We start from the raw sequence: 21,892 nt of genomic DNA on the forward strand, positions 1-21,892 counted from the left end.
TCAGGTGACCCTACCTGTAGAGAGGTCAGCGTTAGAGTTCTCATTTTCTGCCCGAACCCGGCCCGGCCCGACCCGGCCCGACATTTTCGGGCTGGGCCGGGCCCAAAACATTATGCTAATTAGTCGGGCCGGGCCGAGCCTCGGGCTCTGTGATTTTCCGTGATTTTTTCTTTTTTCTTTCTCTTTCTCCTTTTTTCAAGAATGTTATTATAATAAAAATAGCAATTCTGTTATTTGTGTAATGTGTAGGCTATACTGCCCACAAGTATGTATTTATTATAAAGAGGGCTTCACTTAATTGTGACAGGAGGAAGACGGAGGAGTGGAGGCAGGGGGCTTGGATTACTGACTGCGCACCGTGCGCAGGCATGAGCAGAGAGAAGTGAACGGTGGGGTGGTTGTTTATACCGCTGGCTGGCCTCTGGTTTGCGGCGCACCAAATGAGCTTCAGTTCATATGCTAAATGTTTTATAAATCAATCGGATTATCACACGATATCTGATTCAGCTATCGTGTGACTGCAACATGACGAAAACAGTTGCACAGTTGCACTGAGCCATCTCGTTAAACCCAGCTGGCTGCGATGAAATTAATAACCTAATCATTAGGCCAGCTAATCAACGTCATATAGTCACCAACCGTTCCATATAATTCTGTAGTGTATGATGACCACGCAATGTTACAGTCCACTGCAGGCTACAGGCTATTTGATTTACAAAATGATTAGTATTATAACCGCCGTCCCTCAGTGCGGCGGCGCTCCTCGTTATATGTGCCCGATTTAAAATAACAGATCTCTAAGCTGTCGAGACACGCCATGAGCGGGTGCGTGGATGGTTTGTAAACGTTGTAGGCTATGTTTGTTCTTTTGGACACCGAACGCAACGGGGACGATACTTGGGGTCTTGGACATAGCTGCTTCACTTCAGAGGAAACTAAGGGGAGCTACTCACCAGTGTCACCACCACTGGAAATGGAATCCATTAGAATGATATGGAAATGGTACATTAACAGTCTAACGTGAGCTACATAAATCCTTTATTTCGGCGATAAGTCCATTGAACTACTTTCTCACTCTCACACAGACACACACTGAACCACTGACGGCGCACACCGCTGCGCTGGCCATGCATTACAGTGGCGTTCTTTTTTTCCCTTTTTTTCGGGCTTCATCGGGCTTCGGGCCTAACATTATGGAAATCTTTAGGGTCGGGCCGAGCTTCGGGCTGAACCAGTTAGGGCCGGGCCGTGCCGGGCTTCAAATTTCGGGCCCGATGAGAACTCTAGTCAGCGTGGGGTCATCAGTCAGGTGAGGGACCCTACCTGTAGGGAGGTCAGTGTGGGGTCATCAGTAAGGTGACCCTACCTGTAGAGAGGTCAGTGTGGGGTCATCAGTCAGGTGAGGGACCCTACCTGTAGGGAGGTCAGTGTGGGGTCATCAGTAAGGTGACCCTACCTGTAGGGAGGTCAGCGTGGGGTCATCAGTCAGGTGAGGGACCATGGTCTTGCAGGTGTTCCAGAACTGGGAGCAGTATTCTGGACAGAGGCCTGGCAGGGCGCGCAGCGGGGTGGAGGGGTCCTCGGCATCGAACAGGTGGGCCGCGTACGGAGAACACTCCTGGAAGGAAGACATCCATTAACACATTTTGGTGTTTTAAATTAAGCATTATGTTATAGTTTAGCTTTGAAAAATAGCAGATCTACAAGCTCGTAGCGCGGCACCGAGTGGCGCGCTACGAGCTTGTAGATCTGCTATTTTTGAAAAATCGTGAAAATGTGGCCGCAAATCTTTGAATATATATTCTTTCAGAGCGAATGTTTTTAACTCAAATCTTTGCTTCTGGGAGGGTCCCTGGAACTACATATTTTCAGATGGGGGTCGGAGGCCAAATACAATTTAGGGAGGTCCTTGACATGAAATAGTTTGAGAACCACTGATATAGAAACATGAGGTTATTCAGTAAACTGAATAAGATTTAGAAGATATTTGTAGAATCGTCCTCAGGTCTAATTGGGTTAAGAGGTGGGCCGAGTAGGGAGAACACTCCTGGAAGGAAGTCATTGATTGGTTGAAAGGGAGAACACTCCTGGAAGGAAGTCATTGATTGGTTGAAAGGGAGAACACTCCTGGAAGGTTGAAAATGTTATTTCACAGAATGGGTACATTTCAAATCAAAGCACATGGAGGTCAACTCAATACAAAACAACCTGCTGCTTGAGGACAGAACCAGAAAAAAAAGCACTAAGACTTGTTTACATCAGGGTCCTCCATTTTCAATTCATCAGAACAATTAAAGACGTACAAATATACACTTCTATGAAGAAGTGTATGTAAGAAAGTCCCCCCCCCCTTGATGTAGTCATAGCACTATAAAGTGCTATAACTACATAAAAAGCAATTCTAGTGCTGTCTACGTAACATGCTATAAGGCTGTATAAAATGCTATCTAAGTTTCTTTTAAGGATTCAAATTCCCCCCCCCCCCCCCGGTGTCGTTCCACACCCCACAGGGAGGGCAGTGCCCGGTGTCGTTCCACACCCCCACAGGGAGGGCAGTGCCCGGTGTCGTTCCACACCCCCACAGGGAGGGCAGTGCCCGGTGTCGTTCCACACCCCCACAGGGAGGGCAGTGCCCGGTGTCGTTCCACACCCCCACAGGGAGGGCAGTGCCCGGTGTCGTTCCACACCCCCACAGGGAGGGCAGTGCCCGGTGTCGTTCCACACCACAGGGAGGGCAGTGCCCGGTGTCGTTCCACACCCCCACGGGGAGGGCAGTGCCCGGTGTCGTTCCACACCACAGGGAGGGCAGTGCCCGGTGTCGTTCCACACCCCCACAGGGAGGGCATTGACCGGTGTCGTTCTACACCCCCACAGGGAGGGCAGTGCCCGGTGTCGTTCCACACCCCCACAGGGAGGGCAGTGCCCGGTGTCGTTCTACACCCCCACAGGGAGGGCATTGACCGGTGTCGTTCTACACCCCCACAGGGAGGGCAGTGCCCGGTGTCGTTCCACACCCCCACAGGGAGGGCAGTGCCCGGTGTCGTTCCACACCCCCACAGGGAGTGCAGTGCCCGGTGTCGTTCCACACCCCCACAGGGAGGGCAGTGCCCGGTGTCGTTCCACACCCCCACAGGGAGGGCAGTGCCCGGTGTCGTTCCACACCCCCACAGGGAGGGCAGTGCCCGGTGTCGTTCCACACCACAGGGAGGGCAGTGCCCGGTGTCGTTCCACACCCCCACGGGGAGGGCAGTGCCCGGTGTCGTTCCACACCACAGGGAGGGCAGTGCCCGGTGTCGTTCCACACCCCCACAGGGAGGGCATTGACCGGTGTCGTTCTACACCCCCACAGGGAGGGCAGTGCCCGGTGTCGTTCCACACCCCCACAGGGAGGGCAGTGCCCGGTGTCGTTCTACACCCCCACAGGGAGGGCATTGACCGGTGTCGTTCTACACCCCCACAGGGAGGGCAGTGCCCGGTGTCGTTCCACACCCCCACAGGGAGGGCAGTGCCCGGTGTCGTTCCACACCCCCACAGGGAGTGCAGTGCCCGGTGTCGTTCCACACCCCCACAGGGAGTGCAGTGCCCGGTGTCGTTCCACACCCCCACAGGGAGTGCAGTGCCCGGTGTCGTTCCACACCCCCACAGGGAGGGCAGTGCCCGGTGTCGTTCTACACCCCCACAGGGAGGGCAGTGCCCGGTGTCGTTCTACACTTCCACAGGGAGGGCAGTGCCCGGTGTCGTTCCACACCCCCACAGGGAGGGCAGTGCCCGGTGTCGTTCTACACCCCCACAGGGAGGGCAGTGCCCGGTGTCGAGTCGGTCGGACCCACGGTTGTCCAGAACCGCCACAAAAGGCAGCTCTGCCCGGGCTCTGGACAGAGGCCCCTGCCCAGGCTCCATATATGGAGCTGTCCTGTTCTGACATCACAACACTCCATATTTGGGCATGCCTGACACAGAACTCCATATATAGGAATAAAGTAACACAGAGAGACATACAGAAATCTCCATATGGTCATAAAAGGGACACAGACAGATGGGTGGAACGGGTACTCTGACACGGGTACAACGGGTATTACATAGCCGGGTGGGGCATAGATCTCCACCTTCCATCGTTACCGACTCAGTGCTCTACAGCCGGGCACCGCTCTAGTGACTCTGTGCTCTACAGCATGGTCTAGTGACTCTGTGCTCTACAGCACCGGTCTAGTGACTCTGTGCTCTACAGCACCGGTCTAGTGACTCTGTGCTCTACAGCACCGGTCTAGTGACTCTGTGCTCTACAGCACCGGTCTAGTGACTCTGTGCTCTACAGCATGGTCTAGTGACTCTGTGCTCTACAGCACCGGTCTAGTGACTCTGTGCTCTACAGCACCGGTCTAGTGACTCTGTGCTCTACAGCATGGTCTAGTGACTCTGTGCTCTACAGCACCGGTCTAGTGACTCTGTGCTCTACAGCACCGGTCTAGTGACTCTGTGCTCTACAGCATGGTCTAGTGACTCTGTGCTCTACAGCACCGGTCTAGTGACTCTGTGCTCTACACCACCGGTCTAGTGACTCTGTGCTCTACAGCACAGGTCTAGTGACTCTGTGCTCTACAGCACCGGTCTAGTGACTCTGTGTTCTACAGCACCGGTCTAGTGACTCTGTGCTCTACAGCACCGGTCTAGTGACTCTGTGCTCTACAGCACAGGTCTAGTAACTCTGTGCTCTACAGCACAGGTCTAGTGACTCTGTGCTCTACAGCACAGGTCTAGTAACTCTGTGCTCTACAGCACCGGTCTAGTGACTCTGTGCTCTACAGCACAGGTCTAGTGACTCTGTGCTCTACAGCACAGGTCTAGTGACTCTGTGCTCTACTGACTGTGCTCTACAGCACCAGCATCATGTCTAATAAAGAATGAATTTGACGCGTGCTTTCTCATGCCTATAAAGCTCTGTTGAATCAAATTGAAATTATAAGTCTAATGATGAAAATCAAGGCTGTGTTGTGTTGGAGTTGGATTGCCATTGACAATATTGCGTGCTAGGGGAGATACACCGTGTTTATTTAGTTTTATATTTATTGTACTTATGTCTGTGTTTTAAGGGGGGGCTGTCTAAACAAAATTATGTCCCTCTGGGCAGCGCCTATTGCCCCAGTCTGGGGCAATAAAAGTCTAATCTAATGAAATTAACAACCAATTAGATTACAGTGTTCTTTATGCTGGTTTTAGATGAGTCAGTCAGTGTGTGTGTGTGTGTGTGTGTGTGTGTGTGCGTGCGTGCGTGCGTGCGTGCGTGCGTGCGTGCGTGCATGCGTGCGTGCGTGTGTGTGTGTGTGTCAGTCAAGCTGCACAGTAAAGATCTGAATCATTTTATAATCACAGGAAAGTGAACTTCATACCTAGGATTTACCCATTAATGTTTCTCAGCGCCCGGTCTGTGGGCCCACCAGCGGTCTGTGGGCCCACCAGCGGTCTGTGGGCCCACCAGCGGTCTGTGGGCCCACCAGCGGTCTGTGGGCCCACCAGCGGTCTGTGGGCCCACCAGCGGTCCAAATGTGTCGGTGGTCAATTACCCTGTCGGTGAATTATCTCCTACAACGACCAGCTAGCCAGACATTATCCCTTACATAAAGGAGGTGAATTATCTCCTACAACGACCACCTAGCCAGACATTATCCCTTACATAAAGGAGGTGAATTATCTCCTACAACGACCAGCTAGCCAGACATTATCCCTTACATAAAGGAGGTGAATTATCTCCTACAACGACCAGCTAGCCAGACATTATCCCTTACATAAAGGAGGTGAATTATCTCTCTACAACGACCAGCTAGCCAGACATTATCCCTTACATAAAGGAGGTGAATTATCTCCTACAACGACCACCTAGCCAGACATTATCCCTTACATAAAGGAGGTGAATTATCTCCTACAACGACCAGCTAGCCAGACATTATCCCTTACATAAAGGAGGTGAATTATCTCCTACAACGACCAGCTAGCCAGACATTATCCCTTACATAAAGGAGGTGAATTATCTCCTACAACGACCAGCTAGCCAGACATTATCCCTTACATAAAGGAGGTGAATTATCTCTCTACAACGACCAGCTAGCCAGACATTATCCCTTACATAAAGGAGGTGAATTATCTCCTACAACGACCACCTAGCCAGACATTATCCCTTACATAAAGGAGGTGAATTATCTCCCTACAACGACCACCTAGCCAGACATTATCCCTTACATAAAGGAGGTGAATTATCTCCCTACAACGACCACCTAGCCAGACATTATCCCTTACATAAAGGAGATGAATTATCTCCTACAACGACCAGCTAGCCAGACATTATCCCTTACATAAAGGAGGTGAATTATCTCCTACAACGACCACCTAGCCAGATATTATCCCTTACATAAAGGAGGTGAATTATCTCCTACAACGACCACCTAGCCAGACATTATCCCTTACATAAAGGAGGTGAATTATCTCCTACAACGACCACCTAGCCAGACATTATCCCTTACATAAAGGAGGTGAATTATCTCCCTACAACGACCACCTAGCCAGACATTATCCCTTACATAAAGGAGGTGAATTATCTCCTACAACGACCACCTAGCCAGACATTATCCCTTACATAAAGGAGGTGAATTATCTCCCTACAACGACCACCTAGCCAGACATTATCCCTTACATAAAGGAGGTGAATTATCTCCCTACAACGACCAGCTAGCCAGACATTATCCCTTACATAAAGGAGGTGAATTATCTCCTACAACGACCAGCTAGCCAGACATTATCCCTTACATAAAGGAGGTGAATTATCTCCCTACAACAACCAGCTAGCCAGACATTATCCCTTACATAAAGGAGGTGAATTATCTCCCTACAACGACCACCTAGCCAGACATTATCCCTTACATAAAGGAGGTGAATTATCTCCCTACAATGACCACCTAGCCAGACATTATCCCTTACATAAAGGAGGTGAATTATCTCCTACAACGACCAGCTAGCCAGACATTATCCCTTACATAAAGGAGGTGAATTATCTCCCTACAACGACCAGCTAGCCAGACATTATCCCTTACAGAAAGGAGGTGAATTATCTCCCTACAACGACCAGCTAGCCAGACATTATCCCTTACATAAAGGAGGTGAATTATCTCCTACAACGACCACCTAGCCAGACATTATCCCTTACATAAAGGAGGTGAATTATCTCCCTACAACGACCACCTAGCCAGACATTATCCCTTACATAAAGGAGGTGAATTATCTCCCTACAACGACCACCCAGCCAGACATTATCCCTTACATAAAGGAGATGAATTATCTCCTACAACGACCAGCTAGCCAGACATTATCCCTTACATAAAGGAGGTGAATTATCTCCTACAACGACCACCTAGCCAGATATTATCCCTTACATAAAGGAGGTGAATTATCTCCTACAACGACCACCTAGCCAGACATTATCCCTTACATAAAGGAGGTGAATTATCTCCTACAACGACCACCTAGCCAGACATTATCCCTTACATAAGGAGGTGAATTATCTCCTACAACGACCACCTAGCCAGACATTATCCCTTACATAAAGGAGGTGAATTATCTCCTACAACGACCACCTAGCCAGACATTATCCCTTACATAAAGGAGGTGAATTATCTCCCTACAACGACCACCTAGCCAGACATTATCCCTTACATAAAGGAGGTGAATTATCTCCCTACAACGACCAGCTAGCCAGACATTATCCCTTACATAAAGGAGGTGAATTATCTCCCTACAACGACCACCTAGCCAGACATTATCCCTTGCATAAAGGAGGTGAATTATCTCCCTACAACGACCAGCCAGCCAGACATTATCCCTTACATAAAGGAGGTGAATTATCTCCCTACAATGACCACCTAGCCAGACATTATCCCTTACATAAAGGAGGTGAATTATCTCCCTACAATGACCACCTAGCCAGACATTATCCCTTACATAAATTCTGGATTAAATGACATTAAAGAAACCCGATATTCCAACGTTGCAAGCACGAATCCCGAGAAATCGCGGGCTTGGCAGATATTGTGTTATTGTGGCCTGGTGGGGCCTCGGACCAGACTCTTACCTGACAGAGAATGTCCTGCACGTAGGTGGCGCACTGCGCGTAGCCGCGGTAGTCGGTGTGGTCCATGACGCGGTAGAAGCGGTCGCGGAGCTGGCTGTCGCGGGCCGCGTCGCAGCAGCCGAACGCCCCGTACTGCTGGCAGAACGCCAGCGGCTGGTCCGGCGCGAACGGAGGTTTGAAGTCCAGACACTGAGGGTGGGAGGCTGCGGGGGGCGGCAGGGAGACCGCCATACAAAACAACAACACATAATAGCAACAGCATGCTCCCCGCGACCCGACCACGGATAAGCGGTTGAAGATGGACGGACGGATGGACACGCATGTCGCTGTTGTCATTGTCGTTGTGAAGGGAGAGTGCCAAACGTGACCCAGGACGTTGCAGTAATACCGACGCATTGTTATTTAAGGCTTATTTAGTTGTCACAACGAGGGTTGCATGGAAATTGAGTTCAGGAGTTCAAAAAAAAAAGGAGCGCTCATTTACCAACTCGCCCCTCTTCGAGGGCGACCCACCGTACAGGAAGGATGTCCGTACCTTTCTGGGCGACGGTACCTGTTACCTACGTGGGTCAGGTGCTCTTTGGAGAGTGTTTTTTTTTTTAAATGATGGTGGCGAACTTAAAGATGAATGTCCAATTCCAAACGGCAGCTGGATCTGTTCAGTAGGCTCTACTTCCAGTAGAACAATCCTTTATTCCATTTAAAAAGCGAGAGTTAAAAAACGGATTCTGTTGTTTAAAAACACAGCGAAACAAACAAACAAACACCGTCCCGTCCTGGTGTCTGGAGCGTCCGGATCAGACAGACAGTTAAACTCCGCAGCAATTTTAGGACAGTTAGCTCTCTCTCTCTCTCTCTCTCTCCTTTGCACTTTGCTCCACACTTTAAAGTAATCATCAACTTTCTCCTCCTCCTCCTTTGCTGCACAGCAGACTGTTTGCTGCTGTCGTCATGGCTGACGTCACGTCACATCGGTCCTGCTGTTATTTATATTAATACATGAGTATTATTATTATTGCATATGTATGAGTTCATAGAAGTTCCGCAGCCTTCCTTCCTTCAGTAGGAGATAAACCTACTGCTAGTCTGACACAGATCTGACTGATTACTCACCCTCTGGCTGTGTGTGTCTCTCTCTCTCTCTCTCTCTCTCTCTCTCTCTGTCTCTCTCTCTCTCTCTCTCTCTCTATCTCTCTCTCCCTCTCTCTATCTCTCTCTCCCTCTCTCTCTCTCTCCCCCTCTCTCTCTCTCCCTCTCTCTCTCTCTCTCTCTCTCCCTCTATCTCTCTCTCTCTTTCTCTCTCCATGCATGTTGAGGTCTCTCTCTCTCTCGGTAATGTAATGTAAAGTGAATGTCTCTCTATGTCTCTCTCTCTCTCTCTCTCTCTCTCTCTCTCTCTCTCTCTCTCTCTCTCTCTCTCTCTCTCTCTCTCTCTCTCTCTCTCTCTCTCTCTCTCTCTCTCTCTCTCCATGCATGTTGAGGTCTCTCTCTCTCTCTCTCTCTCTCTCTCTCTCTCTCTCTCTCCATGCATGTTGAGGTCTCTCTCTCTCTAATGTATTGTCTATCTCTCTCTCTCTCTCTCTCTCTCTCTCTCTCTCTAGGTAATGTAATGTAAAGTGAATGTCTCTCTCTCTAGGTAATGTAAAGTGAATGTCTCTCTCTCTCTGTCTCTCTCTCTCTGACAGGACCACAACACGGACAAGGACCACAACACGGACAGGACCACAACACGGACAGGACCACAATTGGAACTTTGCGTTATCCTTTTGGCATTGTATACTAATCCCCAATTCATTGTTGTAAAGTGTGTACTATTTGCAAACTGTTAATTAATAAAGTATTCAGTCGAACCAAAGTGTTACGTAGCCTATCTCTGTTTTCTGTATAAAGTGTTACGTAGCTCTGTTTACTGAATAAAGTGTTACTTCTCTGTTTACTGAATAAAGCACAAATTGGCAGTTTGTTCAGTAACCTGGAACACTACAACACTGAAGCTGATTACACATGGATATCCTTAATTAGCTGTTCAGATGACTCTGTTCAGATGACTCTGTTCAGATGACTCTGCACTGCTGGTCTGTTCAGATGACTCTGCACTGCTGGTCTGTTCAGATGACTCTGCACTGCTGGTCTCTGCACTGCTGGTCTCTCTCTCTCTCTGTTCAGATGACTGCACTGCTGGTCTTAATTAGCCTGTTCAGATGACTCTGCACTGCTGGTCTTAATTAGCCTGTTCAGATGACTCTGCACTGCTGGTCTTAATTAGCCTGTTCAGATGACTCTGCACTGCTGGTCTTAATTAGCCTGTTCAGATGACTCTGCACTGCTGGTCTTAATTAGCCTGTTCAGATGACTCTGCACTGCTGGTCTTAATTAGCCTGTTCAGATGACTCTGCACTGCTGGTTTTAATTAGCCTGTTCAGATGACTCTGCACTGCTGGTCTTAATTAGCCTGTTCAGATGACTCAGCACTGCTGGTCTTAATTAGCCTGTTCAGATGACTCTGCACTGCTGGTTTTAATTAGCCTGTTCAGATGACTCAGCACTGCTGGTCTTAATTAGCCTGTTCAGATGACTCAGCACTGCTGGTCTTAATTAGCCTGTTCAGATGACTCTGCACTGCTGGTCTTAATTAGCCTGTTCAGATGACTCGGCACTGCAGGTCTTAATTAGCCTGTTCAGATGACTCAGCACTGCTGGTCTTAATTAGCCTGTTCAGATGACTCTGCACTGCTGGTTTTAATTAGCCTGTTCAGATGACTCAGGCTTCGTACACACCTTTCGGACACACAGATCTGTCCGACCGACCACTGATTACATTTTTATGATTTGATGCCTCCATGTCCCACAATGCTTTGCGAGATTTGGGCGGTGCTACGATACACGGAAATAGATGCACATATGTTCAGTGTAGTTTTCTTGACTGCAGCAGCAGCTAGTTTGTCGAGGCCGTTTTTCACACTCAAAGTTCACTTAGAAGGTCCGGATCAAGGACCAAGGACCAAATATTTGCATTTTGATTTTGGTCCGTTTGGTGTTCACACTGGACTTTGTAAAGCGTACCAAATATGTAAACAAATGACACGTGGACATGTTAAGCGAACCAAAATCCAAATAGTGAAAAAAAGAAAAGAGGTCATTTTGCGACGGAGGGAAAAATAACATGAGGGGGTGCGGGAAATCACTGTCTACATTTTTTGGGCGCAACCTTCAGTCACACAGAGAGAAGAGAACAGCAACATGAATCATGATTGCAGCAACAACTTGAAATTGCATTAATTCTTAATAATTATTTTATTAGCCAAATAAGACAACAGATGAACAGAGGAGCAGGTGTTTGAACAATAATGTGCTTGCAATTCACCGGAGACGTATAGCCTACAACAAAGTATCCCCGAATCCCGATAAAAATGACTTTTCTTCCATGTGTGCACCTTAACCTGATTCGATATAGGCCTATGTTATTTCTGCGCATCAAATCGACGGGCATTTCCATGTCATCTTATGGTTTAAACTTGAAGCCGTGCTGGTCAGTTAAGCTTCAAGTCAGAACAGCTCCGCTGCAGTTGAGTTGACCTATATCACGTCTTTTGCTATAGTGATGTAATCAATTAATCATTTAGGACCACCTGTGTAGCTTATTTAACATTTGCTCCATTGGCTCTTTATGCGTGCGGCCGTGCGCTAGAGCGAGACAGGATGATTTTAAATATTTCTCTGTCTGCGTCTCTCCCATAGAGCTATAAAATATATCGGGTCTCTCCCCCCACATGTGCGCGCGTCATAACTTTGCGTGGTGGCGGTGGCGCATGCTTAAAATAAACAGATCTACAAGCTTACATCGTGTACCATACCGTAAGTACCATTCGTGTCGATAACTTGTACATCTGTTATATTTGCGCATGTGAACCTCGCTGCCATTACATTTCTACTCTATGCTACTCATAGACATATATGCGTCTACTATTAAAATCAATAGTGATCCCCGTAAAAAAGACATGCTTTTAGAACTAATTATTAATGCAGCCTCACAACTGCCGAGGCCCGACGGCTATTTTGGCTATCGTCCTGTATTTCTGTATATAGAATAGAACTTAGTACCATGGACTCACTCACTGGAGACAGCCGTGCGCAACTTGGACTCTCCAAGTTACGCACGGCCGTAGCCAAAAGAAGACATACAAACAAACAAGCGATATAATAGTCTGTGTCACGTAACTCAGAAGACTACAGCCTAAACCCCACCCAGTGCTGTCAAGAACGGAAGTTCTCTCCTATTAGTTGGCGGTTAAAAACCACCCTTCTGTCCGATCTGAAGTCCCACCCTGTTCGTTGGCTGTTTTGACTACAAGGTGTCCGATGTGTTTGTTGTGCCCTCCGCCCCCACATCGGACAGGTTTGTCCGATCAAATGACGTGACTCCCATTGAAAATGAATTGGAGCAGCAATCAAATAGCAATCAGGCATCGCACACGGACCAAACATTTGTTCTTTAGGTGTGTACGCAGCCTCAGCACTGCTGGTCTTAATTAGCCTGTTCAGATGACTCAGCACTGCTGGTCTTAATTAGCCTGTTCAGATGACTCTGCACTGCTGGTCTTAATTAGCCTGTTCAGATGACTCGGCACTGCTGGTCTTAATTAGCCTGTTCAGATGACTCTGCACTGCTGGTCTTAATTAGCCTGTTCAGATGACTCTGCACTGCTGGTCTTAATTAGCCTGTTCAGATGACTCGGCACTGCTGGTCTTAATTAGCCTGTTCAGATGACTCTGCACTGCTGGTCTTAATTAGCCTGTTCAGATGACTCAGCACTGCTGGTCTTAATTAGCCTGTTCAGATGACTCTGCACTGCTGGTCTCGGACAGGAACAAACTGTTCAGATGACTCGGCACTGCTGGTCTCGGACAGGAACAAACTGCAGGTTGAAAAGGCCCTCAGCTCTGAACTCGGTAGAATCTGCACCTGGCTCGCTGATAACAAACTATCTTTACACCTGGGAAAAACTGAATCCATTCTCTTTGGATCTAATAGTAATCTCAGCAAGGCAAATGGCTTCTTGGTTAGAGTGGGTGACAATGTTATCACACGTAAAGATGAAATGACCTACCTAGGTTCCATCCTGGAGGCTAATCTTTCCGGTGATAAAATGGCCACCAACGTAATCAAAAAAGTCAACCAAAGAACAATATTCCTCTACAGGATCTCCTCACTGGTCAACAAAAACACCTTGAAGACCTTAACAGGAGCCCTCGTACAAGGTTTCTTTGACTATGCATGCACCTCCTGGTACCACAGCTCAAAGGCCCTTAAAACAAGGCTCCAGACCTCCCAAAATAAACTGGTCAGGCTCCTACTTGGCCTCACCCCCCGAACCCACCTCACCCCTGCCCACTTTGACAGGCTGGAATGGCTTAGGGTCGACTACAGAGTACAGCATCTTGCAATGGGTCTGGTCCACAAGATTCGATACACCACCAAGATACCCATGTACCTGTCTAGATACTTCCTTAATGTTAACGAAGTCCACACCCACAACACCAGAGGGAGTGCAACGAACCATGTACAACCCAGATTCGGCACAAACAAGGGACTAAATTATCTTCCCTCCTATGCCACCAAAATATGGAACACCCTACCAACAGTCATTAAGACATGCAAATCCCTTGACTCCTTCAAAACCGCTCTCAAAGGGCACCTACGGACGGCTGCAATTTGAAACTGGCCCCTGTAAAATCTGAATCCCCCCCCCTTTTTCCCCTCACTGTATATATGTTTCTTTTTTCCCTTTTTACCTCCCTTATGATGAATTCCTGTTCTGTTCTTTGTCTATATAGAAGTGTCTATTTGTACGTCTCTAAATGTTTTGATGAATTAAACAAGGTGGACCCTCTTGTAAACAAGTGTAATGCTTAATTGGGTCGTCCACTCACAGTTAACAGTCTTTGTATTGAGTTGTGCTTGAAATGTAGGCTACTGTAATTCTGCAAACTGTTAATAAATATTTCAATCAATCAAAAAAGCCTATACTCCTGATTTGATAGCCTTAATTCGCCTATACGCCTGATTGGATAGCCTTAATTAGCCTATACTCCTGATTGCGAGCAATTAGCTACAAAAAGATTACACCTTATATAGACATTATTCTATAGAGATTTAAACTTTTCACAAAACACCTTTTGTTTTAAACAAAAAAGAACATCACTCGATCACCTTATAATATAAGCGAATAAAATGAGTTACTATGAATACCTTTAAAATTACTGTGTGTGTGTGTGCGCGTGCGCGCGCCCGGGTGAATCGGCTGGTGTGTGTAAAATGTACAGCTGTGATGACATGAAATCAATTGTTATGGAATTTCAAGACCTGTTCTGTTATCTCTTAGTCCGCCAGATGGCGCCCTCGTCCAGCCAAACGGATGGACTTGTTCTTACTGAACAACTACACAGATTTGGGCCTAAAAGTATCAATACGACACGATGAAAATACTTTACTTTAATACAAGTAAAATTACTGCAATGAAAATCGTACTTAAAAAGGTACAAAGGTATTAGCATCAAAATATAAGCACAAAGTAAAAGTATGCTACTCATTGGCCATTTCAGCCAATATAATTTGATTTTTATTCATTATTAATCAAAATGATACTTTAATACTATTATTAAAGCCTGCAAAGTACAACTCACAACTACATGTTTTCAGATAATCACAGCTATAGTGGAGTATAAAGTACAAGTAGCCTAAATACTCAAGTAAAGTAAAGGTAGCCTAGCTTTAATTATAGCCTATATAAAGTAAGTAGTTACAAATACAATGAGTTTATGTTCCACCAGGGCATTGTTGTTATAATTAGAAGAGTATAAGTGGTTATCACACCACAACATGATGTACCACAGTAGACCTATTGTTGTCATTCAGGTCAGGGGAATATGGGCACCAAGACAGGTCATCTACTGACCAGGGCTTGTATACAGACAGGTCATCTAGACCAGGGCTTGTATACAGACAGGTCATCTATAGACCAGGGCTTGTATACATACAGGTCATCTAGACCAGGGCTTGTATACAGACAGGTCATCTACTGACCAGGGCTTGTATACAGACAGGTCATCTACTGACCAGGGCTTGTATACAGACAGGTCATCTAGACCAGGGCTTGTATACAGACAGGTCATCTACTGACCAGGGCTTGTATACAGACAGGTCATCTACTGACCAGGGCTTGTATACAGACAGGTCATCTAGACCAGGGCTTGTATACAGACAGGTCATCTATAGACCAGGGCTTGTATACATACAGGTCATCTAGACCAGGGCTTGTATACAGACAGGTCATCTACTGACCAGGGCTTGTATACAGACAGGTCATCTAGACCAGGGCTTGTATACAGACAGGTCATCTACTGACCAGGGCTTGTATACAGACAGGTCATCTAGACCAGGGCTTGTATACAGACAGGTCATCTATAGACCAGGGCTTGTATACATACAGGTCATCTAGACCAGGGCTTGTATACAGACAGGTCATCTACTGACCAGGGCTTGTATACAGACAGGTCATCTAGACCAGGGCTTGTATACAGACAGGTCATCTACTGACCAGGGCTTGTATACAGACAGGTCATCTACTGACCAGGGCTTGTATACATACAGGTCATCTCTAGACCAGGGCTTGTATACATACAGGTCATCTACTGACCATGGCTTGTATACAGACAGGTCATCTCTAGACCAGGGCTTGTATACATACAGGTATGTAGCACTGTGGAATAGCATCAAACATCTCACGAATACAATTTAATAATTACAATTTCATTCAATTGAATTTGTTCATAAATTCATCGCAGGGTCGAGTCTACTCGTTTCTCAACGTTGGGTCTGGGGACCACCAGCGGTCCAAATGGACCCTTAAAGGTCCAGGTCTGTAACTCTGAGAGTGACCATAAGGATCCATTGTGGAAGTCCTGGTGGTCCCTGAACCACACATTGAGAAACAGTCTAGTCCTCAATAGAAAAAAAGAATGGGGGAAAAAAAGCAGTATTTGAATGTAAACTATAATAATATAGTATTGAATCACTTTGTGCTTTCAAATAAAAACAACAAGTATAAAATGCCAGAAGAACTTTGTGTATCAGCATACTATAAGGTCACTTCTTTTTGGAAACTTCAAAGGAGTGATATTCTGTACTCTATATAAATATATTTGATCACTTTTTATATCAAACCAACGCTTTGCAGTTAAAAGTCTAGCGGTTCTTTGATTCAAACAGAATTTACCTCAAACCTACCCCAGGCATAATACAGTGGAGGAAGGGTTTAGCTGACCTCTGACCTCACGGTCATAATACAGAGGAGGAAGGGTTTAGCTGACCTCACGGTCATAATACAGTAGAATATTACTGTTAGATTAGTGAACGTGAGATCATTACATAATGCATTCATTACAGTGCAACAGTGAAGATACACTGTACCACTTATGCTCCATTCGTTATGAGTTGTACGACAAAAATAGCCGATCTACAAGCTCACATCATGTCGCGGTAGATTCTATTGGCTTGGAATCCCCGTCGGTGATGTCACTGTGATGTCACTGACGTTTGGTGCGTTTGTGTGAGGCTGTAGTGTGATCAGGAGGCTGTAGTGTGATCAGGTGTAGTGTGATCAGGAGGCTGTAGTGTGATCAGGTGTAGTGTGATCAGGAGGCTGTAGTGTGATCAGGTGTAGTGTGATCAGGAGGCTGTAGTGTGATCAGGTGTAGTGTGATCAGGCTGTAGTGTGATCAGGCTGTGGTGTGATCAGGCTGTAGAGTGATCAGGCTGTAGTGTGATCAGGTGTAGTGTGATCAGGCAGGCTGTTAGTTTACCCCCAAAACATAAATAATAAAACGTCAGAATATCTGAGAGCTTATAAGAGTTTTCTGCCTGATCAGCAGGCCCGAACGGAATACGCGGCCGCGGTGTTCCGATGAAAACGCCGCAGATTTTCCGCGGAAATTTAACCCGTTCATGTTGTAGTTTACTTTACCCAGGCCAGCATAATATTAACCAGTGGATGCATCCCGCCCCTCCCTCCTCCCCTCATTCTCTACGGCTGACTAATATGTTGGAGGCTCTGGACGAGAATATTTAATATAGCTTTATATCAAAACTTCAAAAGCTGTCGGAAGTCTTTTTCAAGTGCCGTATCTGTTACCTTCGCTGCCCTGACTGCATGGCTGGCTGTCACTAGTGTCCAAATGCCGGTGGTCGCATATTGCTCGCGCTCGTGCACAACGCAACAAACAAACTTCGGGAGAGAACGCCACTATAAGCACTTTTCATGGCCACGGACAACGAGAGCAGCAGTCTAACTGCGGAGGGAGAGTACTGTTTCTGTTTGTGGCATGACGCTGCATGCAACGAATGTACCCGTACTATTAAAGGGTAGATCGCTACCGTTTGGGGGCTTAGCAGCCCCCCAGACGGATCTAGCCTTATAGAACGAATGTACCGATATGCTGTGAGCCTAGCCTGTTGCTAACGCGACCCCACTCCTCTCTCTCTCTCTCTGCGTATCTCTCTCTCTCTCTCTCTCTCTCTCTCGCGCGCGCGTCTCTCTCTCTAACGCAACTCTCTAACGCGACGCTCTCTCCCCCGTTGAAGTTGCAATAGTTGGATCACTGCAGTGTTGCACTGTTCATATTAGCTGCTTTGATATTATAGGAAATGGCCTACCTTACATTTTTTATTTTACATTTTATGTTATTAGTATTTGCATCTGAACTTGTCATTAGCCTAACTGTAGGCATAGATACATACCATACCATAGCCTATTTGAATAATAATAAATAGGATAGTAAATAGTTCTGTGACCAGATTTGACTGAGGGACTGCCATTGGATTTCTTTTCATGTCATATGAAAGCAGGGAATCATAGTTTAAAATTGATGTTGATTTTATTATGGTATTTGCCATAGGCAATATGCCAATATTGTTGTAAAAAAACGTTAAAATTACCAGTGAGCACCTGCAACTGCACTTTTTAATATTTTATGAGGACTTGGTTTCAATAAATGAGTCCAGTACATGTTACAGGATGCTAACTGTCTAACAGACCCAAAATGTGATTTATCATTATGATCTGTTTGAAAAGTAGAAATATAGGCCTCCTTCTGGCTGCTTATAGCTGCCTCCTTCCAATAAAAGCCCGGTATCAGAATCGGTTAAGACAAATAAAAGCCCCGGATTATAAATGAGGATTTACGGTAGATCTTAATTACTTTGTTGTGGTACTTTAAGGTTTATTTGGCATATTTAGAGTTATTTTTGCTCTAAACACATTGATTATAGTCCTGGATAACTGTCTAAAACCTTCAAAGAAAAAAAAAACACTCCGCAGAATCCCGCAGATTTTCCTCCGGAGTCACCGCAGAAAAACAGAAAAAAACCCGCAGATTCCGTTTGGCCTTACTGATCAGCAACGATACGGTAAATGATGTAGTAAAAGAGGTTAGGCTATGCTGGTCTGGTTATTTCCTAGGAAACAAAGAGGGTTTCTTTAGAACAAATATAATTGCAACTGCTTATTAAAACAAATAAAAAAGGAAAATAAAAAAAAGATTGTCACGTCAGCAGATTGTTGGACATGAGGCGGTGTCTTCTAGTCCTTGATCGGTCCGGAAGAACTCTGTTACGCCGAGATGTGGCGGACCGGAAGAACTCTGTTACGCTGAGATGTGGCGGACCGGAAGAACTCTGTTACGCTGAGATGTGGCGGACCGGAAGAACTCTGTTACGCTGAGATGTGGCGGACCGGAAGAACTCTGTTACGCTGAGATGTGGCGGACCGGAAGAACTCTGTTACGCCGAGATGTGGCGGACCGGAAGAACTCTGTTACGCTGAGATGTGGCGGACCGGAAGAACTCTGTTACGCTGAGATGTGGCGGACCGGAAGAACTCTGTTACGCTGAGATGTGGCGGACCGGAAGAACTCTGTTACGCTGAGATGTGGCGGACCGGAAGAACTCTGTTACGCTGAGATGTGGCGGACCGGAAGAACTCTGTTACGCTGAGATGTGGCGGACCGGAAGAACTCTGTTACGCTGAGATGTGGCGGACCGGAAGAACTCTGTTACGCCGAGATGTGGCGGACCGGAAGAACTCTGTTACGCTGAGATGTGGCGGACCGGAAGAACTCTGTTACGCTGAGATGTGGCGGACCGGAAGAACTCTGTTACGCCGAGATGTGGCGGACCGGAAGAACTCTGTTACGCTGAGATGTGGGGGACCGGAAGAACTCTGTTACGCCGAGATGTGGCGGACCGGAAGAACTCTGTTACGCTGAGATGTGGCGGACCGGAAGAACTCTGTTACGCCGAGATGTGGCGGACCGGAAGAACTCTGTTACGCTGAGATGTGGCGGACCGGAAGAACTCTGTTACGCTGAGATGTGGCGGACCGGAAGAACTCTGTTACGCCGAGATGTGGCGGACCGGAAGAACTCTGTTACGCTGAGATGTGGCGGACCGGAAGAACTCTGTTACGCCGAGATGTGGCGGACCGGAAGAACTCTGTTACGCTGAGATGTGGCGGACCGGAAGAACTCTGTTACGCTGAGATGTGGCGGACCACATTCACTTCCTCGTCTAGAGTTTGTGGGAGACGGGGGGGGGGGGACCAAATCTGTAATGGTCAAGAGGTGCAGCACATCCACACATTGCAACGGGAAAAAAGGAGGAAGTCACTGATGTTGCTCTGGAGCTCTCTGGTGTGGAGCTGTTGCCCCCCCGCGACCCGACTACGGATAAGCGGTTAGTCGGGGTGATGGTCGTCTCTCTGGCCAGTCGGGGTGATGGTCGTCTCTCTGGCCAGTCGGGGTGATGGTCGTCTCTCTGGCCAGTCAGGTGATGTCTGGTCGTCTCTCTGGCCAGTCGGGTGATGTCTGGTCGTCTCTCTGGCCAGTCAGGTGATGTCTGGTCGTCTCTCTGGCCAGTCAGGTGATGTCTGGTCGTCTCTCTGGCCAGTCGGGGTGATGTCTGGTCGTCTCTCTGGCCAGTCAGGGTGATGTCTGGTCGTCTCTCTGGCCAGTCGGGGTGATGTCTGGTCGTCTCTCTGGCCAGTCGGGTGATGTCTGGTCGTCTCTCTGGCCAGTCGGGTGATGTCTGGTCGTCTCTCTGGCCAGTCGGGGTGATGTCTGGTCGTCTCTCTGGCCAGTCGGGGTGATGTCTGGTCGTCTCTCTGGCCAGTCGGGGTGATGTCTGGTCGTCTCTCTGGCCAGTCGGGGTGATGTCTGGTCGTCTCTCTGGCCAGTCAGGGTGATGTCTGGTCGTCTCTCTGGCCAGTCAGGGTGATGTCTGGTCGTCTCTCTGGCCAGTCGGGGTGATGTCTGGTCGTCTCTCTGGCCAGTCAGGGTGATGTCTGGTCGTCTCTCTGGCCAGTCGGGGTGATGTCTGGTCGTCTCTCTGGCCAGTCAGGGTGATGTCTGGTCGTCTCTCTGGCCAGTCGGGGTGATGTCTGGTCGTCTCTCTGGCCAGTCAGGGTGATGTCTGGTCGTCTCTCTGGCCAGTCAGGGTGATGTCTGGTCGTCTCTCTGGCCAGTCGGGTGATGTCTGGTCGTCTCTCTGGCCAGTCGGGGTGATGTCTGGTCGTCTCTCTGGCCAGTCGGTGATGTCTGGTCGTCTCTGGCCAGTCGGGCAGACAGCTCCCCCTAGTGGCCGGAGGACTGCAGCGGTCCTCTGAACTGGCTGCCCGACAGATGGTGGCGTACGGAGGCCTTGGACCCTGCCACGTCACCCAGCTTCCTCCACACCACCTGCAAAACGGAAAACAGGCGGAAATTAGGATACTAGATTTAAATCAGTGAAGGTATCAGTGGTATCGCCGTGACTTTATAACACTTTATAACCATCTCTTTGACACTGTCATGTGGTGTCATGTAACATGTGTTAAGATAAAAGCTACATGTCCACTCATAGTTTAACTAATGATAAAAGCTACATGTCCGTGTGTGTGTGTGTGTGTGTGTGTGTGTGTGTGTGTGTGTGTGTGTGTGTGTGTGTGTGTGTGTGTGTGTTCTTCCAGAGGCCCCTCCTCCACACCCCCCCTCTCTCTCTCAACTAATATATCCTTATCCTTATATGGAGATCTCTGTATCTGTCACTATCCCCTTAACGCTCATATTTGGACATCCTGATGTCATCAGTTTATGCCCATATTTGGGCATGCCCCATTTTGTGACCATATATGGAGTAGCCTGGGAGGTCACGGCTGACATCACGCTGACATCACGCTGACATGGTGATGATGTCATCACCCGGGCATAAAAGCAGGAGGAGCTGAACTTTCCGTCAGAGCTTATCGATAATGTATCCAGAGCTAACACGCCCCTCTCTCTCTCTCTCTCTACCAACGTATCCAGAGCTAACACGCCCCTCTCTCTCTCTCTCTACCAACGTATCCAGAGCTAACACGCCCCTCTCTCTCTCTCTCTACCAACGTATCCAGAGCTAACACGCCCCTCTCTCTACCAACGTATCCAGAGCTAACACGCCCCTCTCTCTCTCTCTCTACCAACGTATCCAGAGCTAACACGCCCCTCTCTCTACCAACGTATCCAGAGCTAACACGCCCCTCTCTCTCTCTCTCTACCAACGTATCCAGAGCTAACACGCCCCCCTCTCTCTCTCTCTACCAACGTATCCAGAGCTAACACGCCCCTCTCTCTCTCTCTCTACCAACGTATCCAGAGCTAACACGCCCCTCTCTCTTCCAATACAAGCATCAGTTCCGGTTGGAGCAG

The 21,892-nt window shown here is 47.7% G+C and overlaps 1 protein-coding gene across 2 annotated transcripts in view; it reads right to left on the reverse strand.

The window, feature by feature from the left end:
* hhipl1 (HHIP-like 1) overlaps window positions 1–8,757 on the reverse strand; it is a 56,576-nt gene extending 47,819 nt beyond the window's left edge. For both annotated transcript variants that reach the window (XM_079530957.1, XM_079530956.1), the window contains exons 1-2: window positions 8,117–8,757; window positions 1,457–1,618 (exon numbers count right to left, since the gene is read on the reverse strand). In XM_079530957.1, the coding sequence (XP_079387083.1) occupies window positions 1,457–1,618; window positions 8,117–8,512 (558 nt within the window). In that variant the 5' untranslated portion in view covers window positions 8,513–8,757. The remainder of the gene's footprint in view (window positions 1–1,456; window positions 1,619–8,116) is intronic.
* Window positions 8,758–21,892: the final 13,135 nt, after the last annotated feature.

This window comes from Electrona antarctica (assembly GCF_951216825.1).
Source record: "Electrona antarctica genome assembly, contig: scaffold_64, whole genome shotgun sequence".
In the NCBI taxonomy this organism is placed as follows: Eukaryota; Metazoa; Chordata; class Actinopteri; order Myctophiformes; family Myctophidae; genus Electrona; species Electrona antarctica.